The following is a 23710-nucleotide window of genomic DNA, read 5'->3' as shown; positions in this document are numbered from 1 at the left end:
ATATTGGAATGGGAAGTGGCTCATCGCGACAGTAGAGGAGGCCATGAACAGCCATATTGGAATGGGAATGGGAAGTGGCTCATTGCAACAGTAGAGGAGCCTATGGATAGACATATCGGAATGGACGTGGGAAGTGGCTCATTGCGACAGTAGAGGAGCCTATGAATAGACATATCGGAATGGGAATGGGAAGTGGCTCATCGCGATAGTAGAGGAGCCTATGGATAGACATATCGGAATGGGAAATGGCTCATCACGACAGTAGGGGAGGCCGTGGATATCGTCGTGACTGTAGGATGGAGGAACAACAACTTGTATTTCATCCAACGTGATGGCATGAGCATGGATTTCTTGAACTTTCAGTAATGTGTGAAAATTCCAGGAGATCAGCAGTTTCTGAGATACTCAAGCACCTTGTCTGGCACCAACAATCATTCCATAGTCAAAGTCACTTCGATCACATTTTTTCCCCATTCTGATGTTTGGTCTGAACAACAACTGAACCTCTTGACCATGTCCACGTGCTTTTATGCATTGAGTTTTGCCACATGATTGGCTAATTAGATATTTGTATTACTGAGCAGGTGTACAAGTGTACGTAATAAAGTGGCCAGGAAGCGTACACGATTTCACAGTTGTTGTCGGTCTATACAATCTGAGTTGTATTTAGTTATTTAGAGATACAGCAGGGTAACAGCCATTTCAGCTCAGTGAGCCTTCGCCCCCTAGTTACACCCATGTGACCAATTAACTTACTAACCTGTATGTCTTTGGAATTGAATTGTTTTGATTACATTATTTATTTCATCCATCTGTAAAAATGTTCCACATGTGTAATCACATGCAGGAAAAATGCTTAGAAATGTATGAAGTACTTTATGATGTTTTCATTTGAGAAGCTGTTATCAAGTTATATCTTTCCTTGAAATGAAGAAGCACCGTACAGGCAGTATTGTAATAGCCCCAGTAAATAGAATCCACTCATGCAATAGGTCGGCCTTATATTTTGAGCCGAAGCAATGATTCATTGTGTAATTTACAAAAAGTAGAAAATGCTGTAGATCTACAGATCATTCAATGTCCGAAACAACAGGCTTAATTTGTATTTATACAGTCCCTTTGATATTATAAAACTTCCAAAGGCAAAGGCAGTATGATCAAATAAAATTTGACTCTAACACTGGACAATAAGGAAAAGCTTGATCAAATTCAGTGCAACTGGTTGACCTGTTAGAGGTATATAAGGTCATGAAGGTCATAGGCAGAGCAAAATTGAATCTTGTTTTTCCCAGGATGGGAGGAGAACAGGAGGGCATAGTCTTAAGCTCAGAGGTGAGAGATTGAAAGGGGAGGGCATAGATTTCAGATTAGAGTTGAGAGGTTTAAAAAGGATATCAGGGTCAGCTTCACATGAAGGATGTTGCTTATTTGGGATGCTGGAAATGGTGGTTGTGGCGAACACTTTAGATACATTCAGAAGCCAGTTAGGTAAGTACATGGATAGAATAGATTTAGAGGGTGACAAGCCAAATGCTGGGCAACACAGATGGCATGGACAGCATTGGGCTGAAGGGCCTTATTCAATGCTTGATGTCTCTGATTAAATTGGTGTGTTTCAAGAACCATCCTAATGGATGAACCAAGAGGTAGAGATGGAAGCAGATTCCAGATCTTTGGGCTTTGGCAGCTGAGGGCACTCTAGCTATTGTGGAATGATAAAAACCAAATACACTAAATGCCCGATGTAGAGGAAGATGTAGATCTCAAAGAATTGTATAAGATTACAGAGAGGTGTAGTGAGGCCATGAATAATTTGAAAGCCCAGAATGTGAATTCAAAATCCAGAACGTGCTCAGGGGGATGTCAACATTGAGCAGAAGCTCAAAGTTCTTTTGACACAACAAGTGGACTGAGCTCTAAGTTATGGGATAAATTATGGGACACTGGCATGAATGAGTTGCATTTGTCCAGTCTGAAGCTAATTTGGGCAAGGATGTGAAGCAAAGCAAGAGATGGGGTGAGGACTTCTGAATATGTTGTGGTCAAGTTGGTGAAACAGCAAGGAAATGGTGCAGACCTTACCTTGTGACATATTGATGCATACTGTTCAGCTTCATGTTGACCGGGGAGTGGGGTGGATGAGGAACAGTGTTTTGAGGGTACTTGAACAATGTTTTGATCTTGCCAGAAGTTAAGTGAGGATTTTAAGGTGATCAATCAAGTGCTATCTCATTATTGTCTCTTCATTCTTATACTCAGATCCTCTTGCAAAACTGCATTGTTGCAAAATCTGAGATTGCAAGTTACTGGAGGATCTTGAGCAGCATCTGTGGGGAGAGTGGGGAAGCAACTTCCTTCCGGCAGATTGCATGTTGCTCCAGGTTCCAGCATCTGCAGTCTCCATACTTCTGAGATGACTTGTATTCCAATGCTGTCCCATAATAATTCTTGGTTAGTGTGAAAGAGATTTTGTTGAAATGTAAAATTCATAGAAACTAATCTTATTTTATTCTGATGCACCACTTTACTCTGTTCCCTTTCATAATTGGTAATAAATTTGTTAAGATTGCTTAATTGCATTTTGAGTATTTGACTATTAGCCCTCTAGCATTCAATCAGAAATGGTTTCTGCTCAATTAAGCAGAAAGGTGTAGTTTAATTAATGCCCTGACTTTGCAGTGACCTAAAGAGAGCCATTGATGTGTATTTGGATTGTCCAGGAGAGGGCAGCATTGGTATTTAAATATATTGTATTCCCCTTCACTAAAGCCCAGATGTTCTCCATTTTGCTTCAGTCTTTGGTGCAGATCTTTTGTATGTTTGTTTTGGTCCATTAGACGAACAATTTTCGTACGACTTTAAAACAGATGATGTTAAGCATGGAATATAAAGAAAATGTTTCAATTTATGTAGTGTCTTTCAGGTCTTGAAAATATTCCAGAGCACCAAGTCACTTTTTGAAATGTCATTACTGTTACAATACAAGACTGGCAGATTTAATTTAGAGGCTGATGTTTCTTCAGCATACGCAGTATATCACCATTTTAAACTTAAAAGCGTTTCATGCGATAAAAGAAAAATCATGTGTATTAAAACATAGAACATGGAACAGTAGGGCACAGGAACAGGCCTTTTGGCTTGCAATGTTGTGCTGAACACCATGTCCATATTCTTCCATTTTCCTCACATTCTTGTGTCTATCCAAATGTCTCTTAAAGGTCTCTGATATTTATGCCTCTACCACCCACTCCAGGCACCTACCACTCTCTGTGTAATAAACCAAACAAACAAACAAACTTGCCCCTCACATCTCCTTTGAAATTACCCCTCTCACCTTAAATTCATGTCCTTTGGTATGAGACATTTGAACCCATGGAAAAAGATATTGTCTGCCTACGCCAGAGTTTCCCAATCTTTTTTATGCCATGGTCCAATATCATTAAGCAAGGAGTTTGTGGAATCCAGGCTGGTAACCCCTGGTCTGCTCTCTCCATGCCTCTCAGACTCTTATTAACCTGTATCAGGTATCTCTCAGCCTCTGCCGCTCTGGATAAAACAAATCAAGTGTGTCCAGCCTCTTGTTATAGTACACGTCTTCTATAGACAACATAGTTATAGTACAGACAACATCCTGGTAAACCTCTTCTGCACCCTCTTCAAAGTCTCCGCATTCTTCTTATAATGGGGTGGCTAGAACTGTATGCAGTACTCCAGATGTGGCCTAACTAGAGTTTTATAAATCTGTAGCATAGCTCACTAACTTTTAAACTCACTGCCTCGTGTAATAAAGGCAAGCATGCCATATGCCTTCTTAGCCACCCTATCAATCTGTGTAGCCACTTTCAGGGACCTATGAACTTGTGCTCCCATATCCCTCCACTGTATGGATTCAAAATCATAGATAATTGGAGGGGTGGATGATTTTAGAGGATAAAGGGCAAGTTGAGGGTCCAGGGTGGAATTTCCAGAACTGGACTTTGACAGCTGAAGGCATCAAGGGATTGACTATAACCTCAGTGCCTGGGAAGGAAAGTGTGTGACATTAAGTGTTCACATGGCTGGTGTGGCAGTTCCATGGAGGAATTTAAGCAAAATGAACCTTAAAGAATTAATTTGGTGGAGGAAGACAAAAATCGGGGATATTTGGAAATTCTTCATGGATTAAAGTCCTTAAACATCTATCTGTATACTACTAAAACTCTCATGCTCTGTTTGTCTGTTTGTGACCTCCCAATTAGCACAAACGGTGCATTACAGTGGCACTATTTTTGGCTAAATCGACTTAAAATGTGCTAACTTACAGAATGCAGGCAAAGTTCAGGGTTATATATTTGTATAAAATTGCTCATTCGCCAAAATCAACAGCCCCGCTTTCACTCGAGAGCCGATGTCAGCCATGATGGACACCGCAACACGACACCACGACGCATGTGCAAGGCCAGCCTCAGAAGCGACTCACGATGCTCACAGCAGCGACACCAACCAGGGCAAAAGGGCGGGGCATCTCTATTTTGACCGGTCACATTCTGCTAATCACCATCAGCATGTGCAGGATTGGGACAGATCAAACTGAGACCCATCAATAAGAGATAATTAAATCTTATAATAATGATGTACTTCGAGACACCCATCAAACCCTTTGCTGCAGTCAAAGGACAGCGGTGACAATATCACGTCCACTTAGGAGAGAGCCAACCACATCATCAAAAATAATCAGCATCCTGGAGGCTTTGGTGTTACTACTTCGTATCTTCTATCCAGCATCAGGGTAAAAAAAAAAAGGTCAGCCTAATTATGCTGCGTGGAAAGAGAAGGGGGACATTATGGTCAAGAGATGATGCCAAACGTCGTCGGGAAGCGGCAAGGAGAGGGAGAAAACAAGAATCGGATGAGGCCAGGGCTGCACGACTCCAGGATCAAAGAGTCAGGACAAAAAAGAAGAGAGAAGAAGGGACAGAGGAAGAGAGGCATGCACGTCTCCAAAATGACAACAACTAGCATAGAAGGAGGAGAGACGAAGGAGCAGAGAAATGCACGTCTGCAGGATCAGAGACAAAGAACAAACAGCAGAAGAGATGAAGAGACGGGGAATGAAAGGGCTGCACGTTTCCAAGATGACAAAAACAGGCACAGAAGGAGGAGAGAGGAAGAGACGAAGGAGCTGAGAAATGCACGTCTTCAGGATCAGAGACAAAGAACAAACAGCAGAAGAGATGAAGAGATGGGGGATGAAAGGACTGCATGTCTCCAGAATGACAAAAACAGGCACAGGAGGAAGAGAGAGGAAGAGACAAAGGAGCAGAGAAATGCATGTCTCCAAGATCAGAGACAAAGAATAAACAGAGGAGGTGAAGAGATGGCGGATGAAAGGACTGCATGTCTCCAGAATGACAACAAGAGGCACAAGGCTGGCAAATCAACCAGAAATGATGCCATCAAAAGTGTCCTTCGTTAAAGGAGGAGGAGCTATATTTGCCTTGCTACGCGTCGTTCTTCTTTAATAAACTGAGGTTTTCTCCTTCAATTTCCAAAGCAAAGCAATACCAATAGCATTCAGGAAAATTTAATGTTCATTCTGTTCACATCAGACTGCACTACCCTTCTGTCAAAGGGTGCCCCAACAGGTCACTCCGTTGTCCTATAGTTATTTAAAAAGAGCAGTTTATTTTATGTACGTTCTTCCTGACGGCTTGACACCAAGAAATGTAATCTAGAATGTATAAATGCAAACCAGAAATAAATTATTAGTAAAGCATAATGGGAGTGTTGGTCTGTAAATGTGGTATTTTAATTTATCTAATTTAGAAATTTCATTTTTTTGCAAATATGTTTTAAGTTTGTATCATGTATCAGGACTTTATTGTAACTGTACATGCTAACAATTTACTGTGTTAATGTGGAAATGAAGTGAGAACTGTATGATTCATGACACCTTCCTTCTAAAGCATTATTTAACTTTGTTGTAAATTGTCAGGAGGTTGAAGTTATTACTTGGCAACTGTGCTTGTGTTTGTAAGTTTGTTTTGCCTTACTGTATGAATTAGTGTACTGTTGTGCCATTTATAACATAGGAGACTATTGGTGGCAAGTCTTAAAAATATTTTAATTTGTGTTAATTGATAGTCTAATTGACAAAATAACTTAGTCATTAATGTATTAATGCTTTCTTTCTCCTGATTCTTTGGCATGTCACTAAGTGGTAAATCTCCCTGTGGAATGTTGAGTGTTGAAATAAAGGATAGAAAGTCATCGTGCAAATGAACACGATTCTTATCTGGTAGTAACATTCAGTTTCTTACGTTTATCCACCGCTTCATTTTCGGATATTGGTAACTGCACTTTAAGAATTTATTTCATTGGATCATACAAGCCGATATTCTAGTTTGATTAATGTTAGCTATGTGAGATCCTTGCAGGCAGGTTTACTAGAGCTGTTTGGGAGGGTTCAAACTAATTTGGCAGGGGTGTGAGAACCTGAGTGATAGTGCTGAGCATGGAGTATTTTGTTTACAAACACAGGCAGTGTGTAGTGAGACTGCCAGCAAGGAGAGGCTGAAGATAGGGCAAAAATGATAGGGGGACCAAATTGAAAAGAGTGATGAATACAGGACCAAAGGTGTTATATTTGAATGCACACAGAATACGGAATAAGGTAGATGAACTTGAAGCACATTGGCATATATGATGTCCTGAGCATTACTGGGAGCTTAATGTCCAAAGGTACGCATTGTATTGAAAATAATGGCAGGTAGGGAGAGGGTGTGGATGGCTCTGTAGGTAAAAAATGAAATCAAATTATTAGGAAGAATTGACATGCAATTGGAAGGTGTAAAATCATTGTGTGTAGAGCTAAGAAACTGTAAGGGTAAAAAGATCCTGATGGGACTTATATATAGACCCCCGAACAGAAGTGAGGATGTGGTCTACAAAGTACTACGGGAGATAGAAAATACATGTTGAAAGGGCAATTTGCAGGTAGTTTGTGAAAATCAGGTTTGTGCTGGAACACGAGGGGGAATTTGTAGAATGCCTATGAGATGGCTTTTTAGAGTAGCTCGTAGTTGAGTCCACTAGGGGATCAGCTATTCTGGATTATGTTTTGTCCAATGAACCAGAATTGATGAGAGAGCTTAAGATAAAGGAACTCTTGGGCCATTGATCAAAATATGATTGAATTCATCCTGCAATTTGAAAAGGAGAAGCTAAAGTAAGATGTATCAGTATTACAGTGAAGTAAAGGGAAATACAGTGGCATGAGAGAGGAGATGGTCAAAGTTGATTGGAAGTGAATACTAGCAGGGATGATGGCAGAGCAGCAATGGCTGGAATTTCTGGGAGTAATTCGGAAGGCGCAGGATTGAAACATCCCAAAGAAGTAGTATTGTAAAGGCAGGATGATGTAAATGTTGCTGACAAGAAAAGTCAAAACCAATATAAAAGCCAAAGAGGGGACTAGAGCAAAAATTAGTGGGAAGTTAAAGGATTGGGGAGCTTTTAAAAACCAACAGAAAGCAAATAAAAAGCTATAAAGAAGGTAAAGTTTGAATACGAAGGTAAGTTTGCCAATAATAAAGAGGATATCAAAAGTTACTTCAGATATATGAAATGTAAAAGGGAAGTGAGAGTAGATATCGGACTGCTGGAAAATCATAGTAGAGAGAAAATAATGGGGTACAAGGAAATGGCGAACAAACTGAAGAAGTATTTTGTATCAGTCTTCACAGTGGAACACATCAGGGGTATGCCAGAAGTTTGGGAGTGCCGGGGGCAGAACTGTGTGCAGTTCCCATTACTGGAGCGAAAGTTCTTGAGAAACTGAAAGGCCGGAAGGTAGTTAAGTCACTTGGACCAGATGGTATATACCCCAGGGTTCTGAAAGAGGTGGCTGAAGAGATCATAGAGGCATTAGTAAGCATCTTTCACGAATCAATGGATTCTGCCTTGTTCCAGAGGAGTGGAAAATTGCAAATATTTTACCATCCTTCAAGAAGGGAGAGAGGCAGAAGAAAGGAAACTTTAAGCCAGTTATTCTGACCTCAGCGGTTGGCAAGATATTGGAGTTGATTGTTAAGGATGTAGAAACATAGAAAACCTCCAGCACAATATAGGCCCTTCGGCCCACACAGCTGTGCCAAGCATGTCCTTACCTTAGAAATTACCTAAGGTTACCCATAGTCCTCTATTTTTTTAAGCTCCATGTACCTATCCAGGAGTCTCTTAAAAGACCCTATTGTATCTGCCTCCACCACCGTCGCTGGCAGCCCATTCCATGTGCTCACCACTCTCTGCGAAGAAAAAAAAACTTACCCCTGTCATCTCCTCTGTATCGACTTTCGAGCACCTTAAAATTATGCCCTCTCATGCTAGCCATTTCAGTCCTGAGAAAAAACCTCTGACTATCCACACGATCGATGCCTCTCATCGTCTTATCAGGTCACCTCTCATCCTCCATCGCTCCAGGAAGAAAAGGCCGAGTTCACACAACCTATTCTCATAAGGCACACCCTCCAATCCAGGCAACATCCTTGTAAATCTCCTCTGCACCCTTTCTATGGCTTCCACATCCTTCCTGTAGTGAGGTGACTGGAACAGAGCACAGTACTCCAAGTGTGGTCTGACCAGGGTCCTATATAGCTGCATTACCTCTCGGCTCCTAAATTAAATTCCACGATTGATGAAGGCCAATACATCATACGCCGTGTTAACCACAGAATCAACCTGCACAGCTGCTTTGAGTGTCCTATGGACTGGGATCCCAAGATCCCTCTGATCCTCCACACTACCAAAAGTCTTACCATTAATACTATATTTTGCCACCATATTTGACTTACCAAAATGAACCACCTCACACTTACCTGGGTTGAACTCCATCTACCGCTTCTCAGCCCAGTTTTACATCCTGTCAATGTCAGGTTCAGGAATTTGGAACCCAGTGATGAAGTATTCAGAGTCCATGTTGGAATCACTCTAATCTTGTGGGCGTGACGTGTAACGTTGGGGTGATAGGATAGGGTAGTTAAGAAAGCTTATGGGGTGTTAGCTTTCATAAGTCCAGGGATAGAGTTTAGGAGTCGAGATGTAATGATGCAGCTCTATAAAACTCTGGTTAGGCCACACTTGGAGTACTGTGTCCAGTTCTGGTCGCTTCACTAGAGGAAGGATGTAGAAGCATTGGAAAGGGTACAGAGGAGATTTACCAGGATGCTGCCTGGTTTAGAGTATGCATTATGATCAGAGATTAAGGGAGCTAGGGCTTTACTCTCTGGAGAGAAGGAGGATGAGAGGAGACATGATAGAGGTGTACAAGATAATAAGAGGAATAGATAGAGTGGATAGCCAGCGCCTCTTCCCCAGGGCACCACTGCTCAATACAAGAGGACATGGCTTTAAGGTAAGGGGTGGGAAGTTCAAGGGGAATATGAGAGGAGGGTTTTTTACTAGAGAGTGGTTGGTGTGTGGAATGCACTGCCTGAGTCAGTGGTGGAGGCAGATGCACTTGTGAAGTTTAAGAGACTACTAGACAGGTATATGGAGGAATTTAAGTTGGGGGCTTATATGGGAGGCAGGGTTTGAGGGTCGGCACAACATTGTGGGCTGAAGGGCCTGTACTGTGCTGCACTATTCTATGTATGTTCTCTGTGGTTGGACACGGGTCATTGAATATTTATTAGTACTATCACTGAACAGTATTACTCAGCGCAGGTTTGTTAAGAACATTGGGGTAATATTTACTGGATAACAAAGGTACACTACTGGTGAGGTTGGGTCTCAGTGGCTTTAACTGAAATTGCAAAGTGCTCTTGGGCACTTTACTAGAATTTAGTCTTATTAAAGGCAAACGTATACACAAACTTGAAATATAGTTGTTATTGCGTGCCAACTAGAAGCAGTTGAGCAAAGATAGAGCATTTGTCCCTCTTCCTGCCATGTTCCCTTATCTCTTGCAAATAAAACATGTCATTCCCCGAACCAAATTATTGATAACCCATTAATACCTGAAATCCAAGCACCAATTCCCACCAATAACAACTGTCTTTTATTTTTACTCCATTTTTCTGTTTGCCAACTGTCAATTAAGCTGATAAATTGCCCCAAATTTTGTGTTCACCAGCCTCCATCATGGAACTTCTCAAAAGCTTATTGAAAATTCAGATAGGCCAGTGGTTTCCACTTCATCTATTCAGTCTGTCCTCAGAAATACAGTGACCACAGTGCATCTTAACATCAAACTATTGTGGTTAGAGTATTCTCCCTTCTCATTATGTTGGGTTGATAGGTTGACTGCTTCTCATTTCCCTTCTTTCTACTTTCTTGAATAATGTGAGTATTTGCTACCCTCCGTTCTGTAGGAACCATTCAAGGTTGCAGAACCTTGGAAGATGGTTATTATCTTTGTAGCCACCTCTTTCAAAAATATGTACACCATGAGTTCACCAGTTCATGTGCTCATTAGAGACACAGAATCGTAGAGCACCACTGCACAGAAGCAAGCCTTTCTGCACATTTAGTCTTTGCTAAACTGTTACTCTCTTTGACCTGCATCTTCAGCTGCTTTTTTATACTGGCTGCATCCCCACATTCTTTCTAGTCCAGATGGAGGGTTTTGACCTGAAATGTTGTCTATTTCCTTCCATAGATGCTGACTCATGAAGTTCCTCCAGTTACTTTGTGTTTTGCTCTAGATTTTCAACATCTGCATTCTCTTATATCTCCCTCTAGTATGTGGTGGGCTTTGCTACATGAGGAAAAGTTAGGTAGATTGCAATTGTATTCATACAGCTTAAAATAATGAGGGGAGGTCAGGCTAAGGTCACTAGGACCATGAGGTGGGGGGAAAGTTTGAGAATAAGGAGTAGGCTGTTTAAGACTGACATGAGGAAAAGAGGATGGAGAGCCTCTGGAATTCTCTACTTCGGATGTCTGTGGAAGCTCAGTGGTTGTGCTCATTCATAACAGAGCTCGATAAATTCCAGGGCATCAAGAGAACATTAAATGGAAAATCCCACTGAGTTTGAAGCCATGTTCTTAATGAATAGAAGCCATGTGTTCTTGAACACAAGCCACTCTTGCTTGTGTTCGTTCAGTTCTTCCAACTGGACCAATGATCACAGGGGTGTCTTTCTCCCTACTTTGAACCCTTAGATAGCGGCGGACCATCATCTTCACGATTAGCACTACAGGATGGGAGTTAAGCCTTCACTCTTCCATCTAGAGCACAATGGCAGGAGCAGACTGGCACGCTCCTGAATGGATTCCGAGGATGATAGCGGATTGCTACTTGCCTGACCTGGCCCTGGGCCAGAGCTGACTGCTTTTTGCCTTGCTGGAGCCCTGGTGGTTCTGGCTGTCACTCTCCTGACCGGATGTTGAGGTTATCTTTCATTATGCACAATTTTCAGACCTTCTCAACTTCAATCCGTTGTTATTGTCAAGTCACCAGTTTTGATTAGCAAAACAAGAACAGATAGAGAACTGTTTACTTTTGGAAATTGTGGGGCTCTCCTTTGGGATCTTGTAAAGTTTGTCTACCTTCTGTTGTGTCTATTTGCATTCCTGACTGTATTAATGTCACAGGCCAGTGAATCAATAATTTTAATCATGAGGTGAGGAAACAGGACCAATCCAAAATACTAACATTAAGTCAGAATATTGGAGATTTGTGTGACAACATCAAATAAAACATATCTTAGGATTCGAATAAACTATGTTAAACAACTATCTTGGATTAAGTGTATGCTGATGACTAAACTGCTGTTGACTCTGAATACCTTCAGGACAATTAATGAACAATAACTAGCGAGTTGGTAGTGTTGTTCATATTGTGAAGAATATAAACATAACACATGACTTATGGCTGTATTGTGGAAACTGCAGCAGAAGCCCTCAACATTTAAAGTTAAGTTTTGAATCGGTGTTACTTTCAAATGAAACCAAGACAATGGTTTTATAAATGCTTTGTATATTGCATAATTTAATTTTAGTTTGTGACTATATTTGATGTTGGCTAACTTACATTTATCTGTCTACAGCATGTGATGAATGGACCGTGCTGCCTACACCTGATCTTCCTCATGACGTAAATCGGTTTGGTCACTCGGCTGTATTTAGTAATGGGTAAGGGAATGAGATTTTACACACTCTTGACAGCATCAACCAAGGTATTCTGTGTTTAAAATTGGAAATATTTGAATATTATGCAGCCTTTCTTGTACAAGGTTGATGTTTGGGCAAGGGCCAAAGAGTTCTATCACTTCTGGCTTCAAAATAACACTATGGTACTTTAGACAATCTGTATTTTTCGAACTATGTTAAAGTCACAGAATGTTAGAGTGCAGAAACAAGTTCTTTGGCCCATCTAGTGTCAATCTTTTTTTTTCCTGCCTAGTTCCATCTGCCTGCTTCCAGACCATACTTAAGGATTAGCTTGATTTGTCACATGCGATTTGAAACATACAGTGAGATTTGTTGTTTGTGTCAACAACCAGCACATTTGGAGGATTGTGGTGGGGGCAGTCTGAAAATGTTGCTATGCTTCCAGTGCCAACATAGCAATCCACTAACCCTAATTGTACATCTTTTGGAAAGCGAGAAGAAACAGGAACACTCAGAGGAGATGCACATGGTCATGGGAGAACATATAAACTCCTTACAGACAGCAGTGGAGATTGAACTCCGAACTGTGAATGCAGGCACGGTCAAGCATAACACTGACCACTATGCTACCATGCTGCCGTACTCGCAGATGAGAGTACTTGTAGACGAAAGTTAGCATCTCCAGGTCTTTTTCCAAGTCTGCTACCACGACACTCCTATTCTTATCATTGCCTGGAGTCTTCCATGCTGTTCTTTTACTTCCACGTGGATGACTGGAGTGAAAGAGTTCCATCTTCCGTTTCCAGTAACAGCTATGGAAGGTTTATGTTCGGCAAGAAATGGGGGCTTTCAGGTGTGGATGGAAGTTGTGGGAGTTGAAGATTTGCTTATAATTGGATTGTTTTTTTTTGGGAAAAGTTAGGACTATCTTTTGAAGGGAATAAAGAATGATGTCAGACTAAACTATGGGCACTGGAAAGGGGAAGTCTGCCTTTGTGGCTGACTCCTGGAAGTAATCTGGCTTGTGTAAGCTTCACTCTGGAGATTTGAGCAATTCAACGAAGTGCTGAATTGGTGGTCTTTTCAGTATGAGTTCAATTAACCTATCTGGTTGGAAGGGAAGGATTCCAAGGGACTCTTAATTGTGGCCTTTTTATAGTATGGTCTAAAATAGTGCAATATAGACTTGATAGGAAGAAGAGTAAAGAAACTAACAGGTAAAAACAAAAGCGAGCAAATATCGCACCAAGAATTTTGGCCAATCAGTGGAAGAAACTCTATTAACATATCATAGATACAACAAGCAATTAAGTCAAATGGGAAGACTTGAGTTGAAAAGACCACATTGTTATGGGAGAGCGAGCACCTCGTTTACCCTCTCACTTTACAGTTTCCCAGGATCCAAACATTTTTCCCAGGTGAAGCACCAATTAACTTGAACACTTTTAGTTTCGTGGACTGCATTCAATGTTGTTGTGGTTTCATCCATTTGGGGAGATTGGATGACTGTGCTGAACACTTCTGTGTCATTCACGAAGCTCAAAGGTTCAAAGTTCTAAGTAAATTTATTATCAAAGTACATATATATCACCATATACAACCCTGAAATTCATTTTCTTGTGGGCATTCACAGTAAATAAAAAGAAACACAATAGAATCAATGAGAAAACACTCCCAACAGGATAGACAAGCAATCAATGTGCAAAAAACAACAAACTATGCAAATACAAAAAATAAAATAAATGGTAATAATATTAATAATAAATAAGCAATTACTATCAAAAACATGAGACACGGAGCTCCTGAAAGTGAGTCCAGAGGTAGTGGGAAGAGTTCAGTGATGGGGCGAGTGAAGTTGAATGAAGTTATCCTTTCTGGTTCAAGAGTCTGATGGTTGAGGGGTAATAACTGTTCCTGAACCTGGTGGTGTGGGTCTTGAGACTCTTGTATCTTTTTCCTAATGGCAGCAGCGAGAAGAAAACGTGGCTTGGATGGTGGGGTTCCTGATGATGGATGCTGCTTTCCTGCGACAGTGCTCTGTATAGATATGCTCAATGGTGGAGAGGGCTTTACCCAGTGGGGACTGGGCAGTATCCCCTACTTTTTATAGGACTTTTCATTCAAGGGCATTGGCGTTTCCATACCAGGCTGTGATGCAGCCTGTCAATATGCTCTCCGCCACACATCTATAGAAGTTTGTCAGAGTTTTAGGTGACATCTTCATAAACTTCTAAGAAATTAGAGGTGCTACCACGCCTTCTTCATAATTGCACTAAGGTGCTGGACCCAGGACAGATCCTCTGAAATGATGACACTGAGGAATTTATAGTTGCTGACCCTCTCTGCCTCTGTTGAGAATTGGCTCATTGACTTCCAGTTTCCTCCTCTTGAAATCAATAATCATCTCCTTGGTTTTGCTGACATTGAGTGGGAGGTTGTTTAGGCACCACTCAGCCAGATTTTCAATTGCTCTCCTGTATGCTGATTCATCACCTCTTATAATTTGGCCAATGACAGTGGTGGTGTCAGTAAATTTAAATATGGCATTGGAGCTGTGGTTAGCCTCACTGTCATAAGTACATGCCTTGCGGTGTACCTGTGCTGATGGAGATTGTGGAGGAGATGTTGTTGCTGGTCCGAATAGACTGAGTTCCGCAAGTGAGGAAATCGAGGATCCAGTTGCACAAACAGGTATTGAGGCCAAGGTCTTGAAGCTTATTGATTAGTTTTGATTGAATGCTAAGCTGTCCAGATGTTCCAGGTAGTCAATGAAGAGCATCCTGATATGTGCATCTTAGCTGAATAGTCAATGAAATGACTTCTACTGTTAACCTATTGTGATGGTAGCCAATTTTGAGTGGCTCCAGGTCACTTCTGAGGCAGGAGTTGATATGTTTCATCACCAACCTCTCAAAGCACTGCATCACTGTGGATATAAGTATTTGGGAACTCTCCAGCCAGTTGATCAGAACAGGTCTTTATTACTTAGCCAAGAACCCCGTTTGGGCTGGATGCTTTCCGTGGGTTCATCATCATGAAGGGTGCTCTCATGTCAGCCTCAGAGCCTGAAATTTCAGGATCATCGGGGGCTGTGAAAATTTGTGAAGGTTTCTCCATGTTTTGATGGCTGAAATGAACATAGAAAGCATTGTGCTCATCTGGGAGCAAAGCCTTGTTGTCACCTTGTTGTCAACCATTCCATTCCTATTATAATGTTGTATTACTCTGCGATGATGTCTCTTATATTTCCAGGATTCATTCGTTTTCTCTCTCACCACTTCTGTTGTTTCTTTCTGTTTGGATTTCCTTCAGACATAATCTTTGTATTCACATGCCTTTACCATCTTTTCTCAGCCAGTACCATCGATATTTGTGTCTTTGAATGCTCCTTGCTCTTTAAGAGCAAGAAGAGAGAGCAAGGAGGGAGAAGTTCCCCCTCGATCTCTGGCCCATCCTCCTCCTCCACAATTCTTAATATGTTTTATCCTTATGTGTTCCAGTGAAAGGTCTTTGATTTGAAATATGAACTCTCTTACTCTGTCTACACTCTGAGTATTCGTAAGAGTTTCACTTTTATTTTAGGTATCCAGCAACTTGTTATCAGAAGGAATGCTGAATATTAATTTTGTGATGGGAGCAGAAGAGCATTCAAATCTTACTTCAATTATAGTGTTTTCTGTGAAATCAGAGCAAATAATTTGTGCAGTTTTTGTCCTGTGGATGGTGCTACAGTATAGAGTCACAGTTAATTCGTGGCAGATTATGCTTTGAGAAGGTATTGGGTAGGATATTTGTACTCAATTTTTAAGGAATGAAGATTTATCTCTGTGAAACATAAGAGAGAAATTTCTCACTATGCATTTAGATTTCTGATTTTAGCATTAGCAAGCTGATAATGAGAAGCTGTTTCATATGGCTGGGAGCATTGTCTTCTGGTTAGAAACTTAGCACTGAGGTTCAGACAGTACTGAGGTATATACAGGACTGAGACTGATAGGGAAAAGTGGAACTGAGGTGGAGGATCAGCTATGAGACTTGAGAGACACATAGCCTACTTCAATTTGTTCCTTATTGTCAACTGGTGTGGCTGAAGGAGATTTTATGATCATCATTGCAGTGCTGTTTTGAGAACCTTCTGTGAAAATGGCTGCGTCATCATTAGAATATTACACGGGTCACAAAGCATCCTTGGAGAGACGAAACATTCAACATTTCAGCTCAGTCAAGACTGGGAATAAACTCTTGTCTCTCTATAGGTGATATTTGACTCATTAAGGACATCCAGAATTTAATATAGAATAATAAATACGAAATACTGGAGGAACTCAGCAGGTCAGGTCACATCTAAAGAAATGAATGATTTGCTCTTCTAACATTTAATGTTTAATGATATAAGGACGAGTGACGAGGTTCTGCAAAGGGAGTTAGGTGCTAAATTAAAGGGTAGGACTTCCAGGGTTGTGATCTCAGGATTGCTACCTGTACCACGTGCTCATGAGGCCAGAGCTAGGAAGGTTATACAGTTTAATACGTGGCTAAGGATTTGGTGTAGGAAGGAGGGCAGAAGATTTTTAGATCATTGGGCTCTCTTCCAAGGAAGGCGAAACCTGTACAGACGAAACAATTTGCACCTGACCTGTTGGGGGACTAATATCCTAGCAGGAAGGTTTATTAATGCTGCACATTGGGGTCTAAACGAGAGTTACGGGGGATAGGAACCAAAGTGCCTGAACAGTTAGTGGAGAGGTTGTGGAAGCGGATGTTGGTTAGACCTTAGACAAAGTGATGAATCAAAAGGTTGAGCACAGTGCGACTAATGTTCTGAGCTGTATGTATTTCAATGCAAGGAGTATCATAGGAAAGGCAGATAATAGTGCTGACGATGAGGTAGCTGGTTTACAAACAAGCAGTGTGTAGTAAGGAGAGACTGCTGATAGTGCAAAATTGTAGTCAACAGAATGAGTTGTAATGTAAGGCAGACAATCAAAAAGGGTGAATAAAGGACTGAAGGGGTTATATTTGAATGCAAGCAGTATATGGAATAAGGTGGATGAACTTGTAGCACAGTCGCAGGTTGGCATGTATGATGTTGTGGGCATCACTAAATCATACCTAAAAGAAGATTATAGTTGAGTGCTTAATGCCCAAGGATACATACTGTATGGAAAGGACAGGCAGGAAAGCAGAGGGGCAGCATTGCTCTGCTGGTGCAAAATGAAATCAAATCATTAGAAAGAGGTGACATAGGATTGGAAAGTGTTGAATCATGTGGGTAGATCCAAGAAACTGCAAGGGTAAAAAAAAGACCCTGATGGAAGTTGTATACAGACCCCCAAACAGCAGGAAGGATGTGGTCTACAAATTACAACGGGAGATAGAAAATGCATGCCAAAAGGGCAATATTACAATAGTCATGGAGGATTTCAATATGCAAGTAGATTAGGAAACACACACAAACTGCTAGAGGAACTCAGTAGGCCAGACAGCATCTCTGGAAAAAAGTAGAGTCAACATTTCGTGTTGAAATCAGGTTGGTGCTAGATTCCAGGAGGGGCAATTTCTAGAGAACCTACAACATGCCTTTTTAGAGCAGCTCGTGGTTGAGTTCACTAGGATCAGCTGTTCTGGATTTGGTGTTGTACAATGAACCAGAATTGATTAGAGAGCTTAAGGTACAAAGCAAACAACAGGAATTCTACAGATGCTGGAAATTCAAGCAACACACAGAAAAGTTGCTGGTGAACGCAGCAGGCCAGGCAGCATCTCTAGGAAGAGGTGCAGTCGACGTTTCAGGCTGAGACCCTTCGTCAGGTACAAAGCAGCTTCTTTATTCGCCACAACAAGGTACAGCAGGCATCATACGGACGGAGATGCTTTCGGTAGAAAGGTCTGCTAGCCCAGTGTGGGCTCGATATTTATATGCTAAACACAAATGCAATCGCTACTTAAAAAGTTATAGACAATGCTTCCTTTTGAAGCTGCATACACCTTCTGACTTCATCCTTTCCTTCCGGCACCAACATGTCTTGGTTGGTACTCCAGCCTTTAGGAGTGCAAGTCAAATCCACAATACATTTATTTGGTATTTTACGTGCTAACATAGAGGACAATTAATATTATAAAGTATAGATAATACTGTCTTTGAAACTACCTGTAAACTTCACACTTCCTTTCTTTTCCAGTCTTTTTATTAATTTTCAAAATTATAAACATAACAATGATATTGATAAACAGAGAATGGGATTACATTATTAATAGCTAACATGTGCAAATATAAAATTGCTGATAGTACAAGTATGTTAGATCTCCCCAACTGTAAATATAATTGAACATGGTAAAAGCTAAATGGAAAAAAAACTAAAAAAAAACCCAAACTAGAAAAGAAGAAAAAAACCACTAAATTAAGCTAAGCAAAACAAGACTAAACTAGACTAAACTAAACTAAAACAAAGTCAGGCTAACATATTACATTGGATACAATCATTGTTGTTAACTCCACTCCTCAACTTCACACTTTCATCTGCAGCGTCTGGCTAGTGTCCCGATATTCACAAATTTTACAAAATGCATTGTGGTGAACTCAATCCACAGTACTTTGTCAAAGAGAAGACTGGTGGCCAGAGCCATTTAAGTGTAAATGAATCATCTACCCAAAAACTCAGTCTAACAGGGCAAGTGATTATAATATAATCAAATTCACCCTGAAATTTGAGAAGGGGAAACTAAAGTCAGATGTATCAGTATTACAGTTGAGTAAAGGGAATTACAAAGGCCGAAGAGAAGAGTTGGCCAGAATTGATTGGAAAAGAACACTGGCAAGAATGATGGTAGAGCAGCAATGGCTGGAATTTCTGGAAGTAATTTGGAAGGTGCAGGATATATACATCCCAAAGGGGAAGAAGTATTCTAAAGGCAAGATGGCACAACCGTGGCTAACGAGAGAAGTCAAATCTAGCGTAAAAGCCAAAGAGTGGACATATAATGGAGCAAAAATTAGCGGGAAGTTAAAGGATTGGGAAACTTTTGAAAAACAACAGAAGGCAATGAAAAAATTCATTAAGGAAGATGGAATACGAGAGTAAGCAGGCCTGTAATATTAAAGAAGATACCAAAAGTTTCTTCAGTTACATGAAGTGTAAAAGAAAGGTGAGAGTGGATATTGGACTGCTGGAAAATGATGCTGGAAAGGTAGTAATGGAGGACAAAGAAATGGCAGATGAACTGAAGAAGTATATTAGCGACTGTTAGTCTTCCCCCTCATTGTGATATGGGTGGCATCTCTCTGTCTCTTGTTAATGAGAGAGCAAGCCTGTGGCATAAGACGATATGAAACACTCCTGCCATAGGAAACAGCTTTTCCACATCCACTCTGTCAAGGCCTTTCACCATTCAATAGTTTCCAATTAGGTCACCTCTCAGCCTTCTGAATTCCAGTGAATACAGGCCCAGAGCCATCAAACACTCTTCATATAAGAAGCTGTTTAATCCTGGTGTAATTTTCGTAAACCTCCTTTGAACTCTCTCCAGTTTCAGCACATTCTTTCTAAAATAAGTGGCCCAAAACAGCTCACAATACTCCCAAGTGTGACATCTCCAGTGCTTTATAAAATTCTCAACATTACACCCTTGCTGTTATATTCTAAGCCGGCTGGTGGCGTAGTGGCATTGGCGCTGGACTTCGGAGCAAAGGCTCTGGAGTTCGAATCTAGCCGGCTCCCTTGCACACTTTCCATCCGTGCTGAGTTGAGCGTCGAGCTAGCAACTCGGTCTCGTAAAAATAAGAAAGCCTGCTAAAATAAAACACCGTCATGATGGTGTCCTGATAACTCCACTCGGAGTTAAGGGCTTTCTTCTTCTTCTTTCTTTTATATTTTAGTCCTCTTGAAATGAATGCTAACAAAGCTGGGTGGCAGTGCGAATTGTGAGGAGGATGTTATGAAAATGCAGGGTGACTTGGACAGGCTGGGTGAGTGGGCAGATGCATGGCAGATGCAGTTTAATGTGGATAAATGTGAGGCTATCCACTTTGATGATAAGAGCAGGAAGGCAGATTATTATCTAAATGGAGTCAAGTTAGGTAGGAAAAGGAGAAGTACAACGAGATCTAGGTGTTCTTGTACATCAGTCACTGAAAGCAAGCATGCAAGTACAGCAGGCAGTGAAGAAAGCTAATGGCATGCTGGCCTTCATAACAAGGGGAATTGAGTATAAGAGCAAAGAGGTCCTTCTACAGCTGTACAGGGCCCTGGTGAGACCACACCTGGAGTACTGTGTGCAGTTTTGGTCTCCAAATTTGAAGAAGGACATTCTTGCTATTGAGGGAGTGCAGTGTAGGTTCACAAGGTTAATTCCTGGGATGGCGGGACTGTCACATATTGAAAGATTGAAGCAACTGGGCTTGTATACTCTGGAATTTAGAAGGCTGAGAGGGGATCTTATTGAAACATATAAGATTATTAAGAGATTGGACACGCTGGAGGCAGGAAGCATGTTCCCGCTGATGGGTGAGTCCAGAACCAGAGGCCACAATTTAAGAATAAGAGTTAGGCCATTTAGAATGGAGTTGAGGAAAAACTTTTTCACCCAGAGAGTGGTGGATATATGGAATGCTCTGCCCCAGAAGGCTGTGGAGGCCAAGTCTCTGGATGCTTTCAAGAAAGAGATGCATAGAGCTCTTAAAGATAGCAGAATCAAAGGTTATGGGGATAAGGCAGGAACTGGATACTGATTGTGGATGATCAGCCATGATCACAGTGAATGGTGGTGCTGGCTCGAGAGGCCGAATGACCTACTCCTGCACCTATTGTCAATTGTCTGTTTATTGCATTTGCCTTCCTCACCACAGACTCAACCTGAAAATTAACCTTTAGGAATCCTGCACAAGGACTCCCAAATCCCTTTGTGAAAGGCACTAGCAGTATGGTGAAAATTCAAGGTGTCGGGTCATGAAATGCGTGAAGTTAACCATTACTAAGGAGAACATTCTTGGGAAACTGAAAGGCCTGAAGATAGATAAATCACCTGGACCAGATGGTGTATACCCCAGGGTTCTGAAAGAGGTGGCTGAAGAGATTGTGAAGGCATTAGTAACGGTCTTTCTAGAATCTCTAGATTCTGGAATGGTTCTGGAAGTCTGGAAAATTGCAAATATCACTGCACTCTTTAAGAAGGGAGAGAGGCAGAAGAAAGGAAATTATAGACTCATTTTCATGACCTTAGTGGTTGGGAAGATGTTGGAGTTAATTATTAAGCATGTGGTTTTGGGGTACTTGGAAGAACATGATAAAATAAGCCATAGTCAACATGGTTTCCTCAAGGGAAAATCTTCCCTGACAAATCTGTTGGAATTCTTTGAAAAAATAACAAGCAGGATAGACAAAGGAGAATGGATTAATGTCATCTACTTGGATTTTCAGAAGGCCTTAGACAAGGTGCCACACATGAGGCTGCTTAATAAGCTTGGAGTCCATGGAATTGCATCGATACAGCAGTGATTAATTGGCAGAAGGCAAAGAGTGGGAATAAAGGGAGCCTTTTCTGGTTGGCTGCCGGTGATTAGTGGATGATGGAATTGGTGGCTTTGTTGCAAAGTTTGCAGCCAGTATGAAGATAGATGGAAGTAGAGAGGCTACAGAGGATGCGGATTAGGAGGGTGAGTAAAGAAGTGGCAGATGGAATACAGTGTTGGGAAGTATATGATCATGCACTTTGGTAGAAGAAATAAAAGGGTTGACTTTTTTTTAATGTCGAGAAAATAAAAATCTAAGGCGCAAAGAGATTTTGGAGTTGTGCAGGGTTTCTTAAAGGTTAATTTGCAGGTTGAGTCTGTGGTGAGGAAGGCAAATGTGATACTAGCATTCATTTCAAGAGGACTAGAGTATAAAAGCAAAAATGTAAAGTTGAGACTTTATATAGCACTGGTGAGGCCTCACTTGGAGTATTATGAGCAGTTTTAGGTCCCTTATCTTAGAAAGGATATGCTGAAACTGGAGAGGGTTCAAAGGAGGATCACAACTTTTTAGAACTTTTTGGGCATCATTTTAGAATGGAGATGAGGAATTTCTTTAGCCAGGGAGAGGCGAGTCTGTGGAATTCTTTGCCACAGGCAGTTGTGGAGGCCAAGTAGTTATGTATATATAAGGCAAAGGTTGATGGATTCTTGATTGATCAGGGCATGACAGGATATGGGGCGAAGGCGGGAAATTGGGGATGAGAGTAAAATTGGATCAGTCATGGTCTTATGGTCTTATTGTTTCTTCAGTTTTTGTGGTACTTTGTTTTTCTGTTAAAGCCCTGTTTGTTAGTTGTAAACTATTTCTGAATGACCTGAGATTGTAAAAAGTACCACATAGTTATTTTATTGATGCAGTTTTAGAGACGATATTTTGGTTGTGGCACGGTGGTGTCGTGGATAGGACTATACTTTATATTACAGGCGACCAAGGTTCAATTCCCTCTGCTGCCTGTAAGGAGTTTGTGTGTTCTCCCCGTGACTTGGTGGGTTTTCTCCAGGTGTTCTGGTTTTCCTCCCACAGTCCAAAGATGTATCGGTTAATTTGTCATTGTAAATTGTCCTGTGATTAGGCAGGATTATATCAGGGTATTGCTGGGCGGCATGGCTCGAAGGGCCGTGAAAGCCTATTTCACACCGTATCTCAATAAAAATAAAAACAATAAGATAAAATAAATTTATAGAAAATTGTTAAAGAATCTCAAAACTAAACTAACAGTTAAAGATCACTGGATTACCACTGCTAAGGAAAACAATTAATCTCTCAGGAAAATAGTAACTTTTTGTGTAAGTAATAAGCTCCAATTCTCCCAGAAATCCTTAAGTCCTGGCTGCTGGAGTGGAGTCCTATCTGGAAATTTGTTTCAGATTCTCCACCTACAGTCACTTTGCTGAATGGAATGATGATGTCTCCAACAAGGCCATATTTCTGTGTAAACTGGAGGACAAAGTTTAAGGTGATCTCTGTGAGTTTACTGGAGAGGTTGAAGCCTGATGTCTTTTGGCCCAAACCCATATTGACTGGACACTGATACCAGAGACCTGTCATGAGATTAAAGGACTGTTTATGTGTGTGGGTGGGACAGAAGAATGGGCTTGTTTTTGTTGTTGTTGCTTCTTGTGCTCTGTGTTGTTCTAGCCAAATATTGTGGGCATGTTGTGTTGGCAATGGAATGTGTGGTGACACTTGCAGGTTGCTTTCAGCACACCCTTGATTGTTAAACTAAAACCTTGTTTCACTGTATGTTTCGATGTACAGTACATGTGACAAATAAACTTGAATGTTGAGACGTAGAAGAGTCTAGTAGGTATCTGGAATGAGCTGACTAAGGAAGTACTGGAGGCAGGAAAAGCAATATATTGAAGAGGCATAGAAGAATGTAGCATTGATGGTGGCACGTAGGATTAGTATAGATGGGCATTGATGTAGTGGGCAAGGAATTTTGTTGCTATGCTGTAGAACTAGCTGTACAACTCTATAACTCCACAACATAAATAGAAGGCATTCACACTTTGATTGGAAATTAGCCAGTGAGATTGTGTGCATTGTGGAGTGTATACCAGGAAATCAAAACTTTATCCTGAACCAGGACATGTTAGAAAATG

At 41.1% G+C, this 23710-nt stretch overlaps 1 protein-coding gene across 3 annotated transcripts in view; it reads left to right on the top strand.

The window, feature by feature from the left end:
* The window catches only part of atrn (attractin), a 408487-nt gene that overhangs the window by 167293 nt on the left and 217484 nt on the right, over positions 1-23710 (top strand). For all 3 annotated transcript variants that reach the window (XM_072256711.1, XM_072256712.1, XM_072256713.1), the window contains exon 11: positions 12030-12114. In XM_072256711.1, the coding sequence (XP_072112812.1) occupies positions 12030-12114 (85 nt within the window). The remainder of the gene's footprint in view (positions 1-12029; positions 12115-23710) is intronic.

This window comes from Mobula birostris, chromosome 4, assembly GCF_030028105.1.
Source record: "Mobula birostris isolate sMobBir1 chromosome 4, sMobBir1.hap1, whole genome shotgun sequence".
NCBI lineage: Eukaryota > Metazoa > Chordata > Chondrichthyes > Myliobatiformes > Myliobatidae > Mobula > Mobula birostris.
The sequence above is the reverse complement of the archived record's forward strand: the minus strand, read 5'-3'. Positions and strand labels throughout refer to the sequence as shown.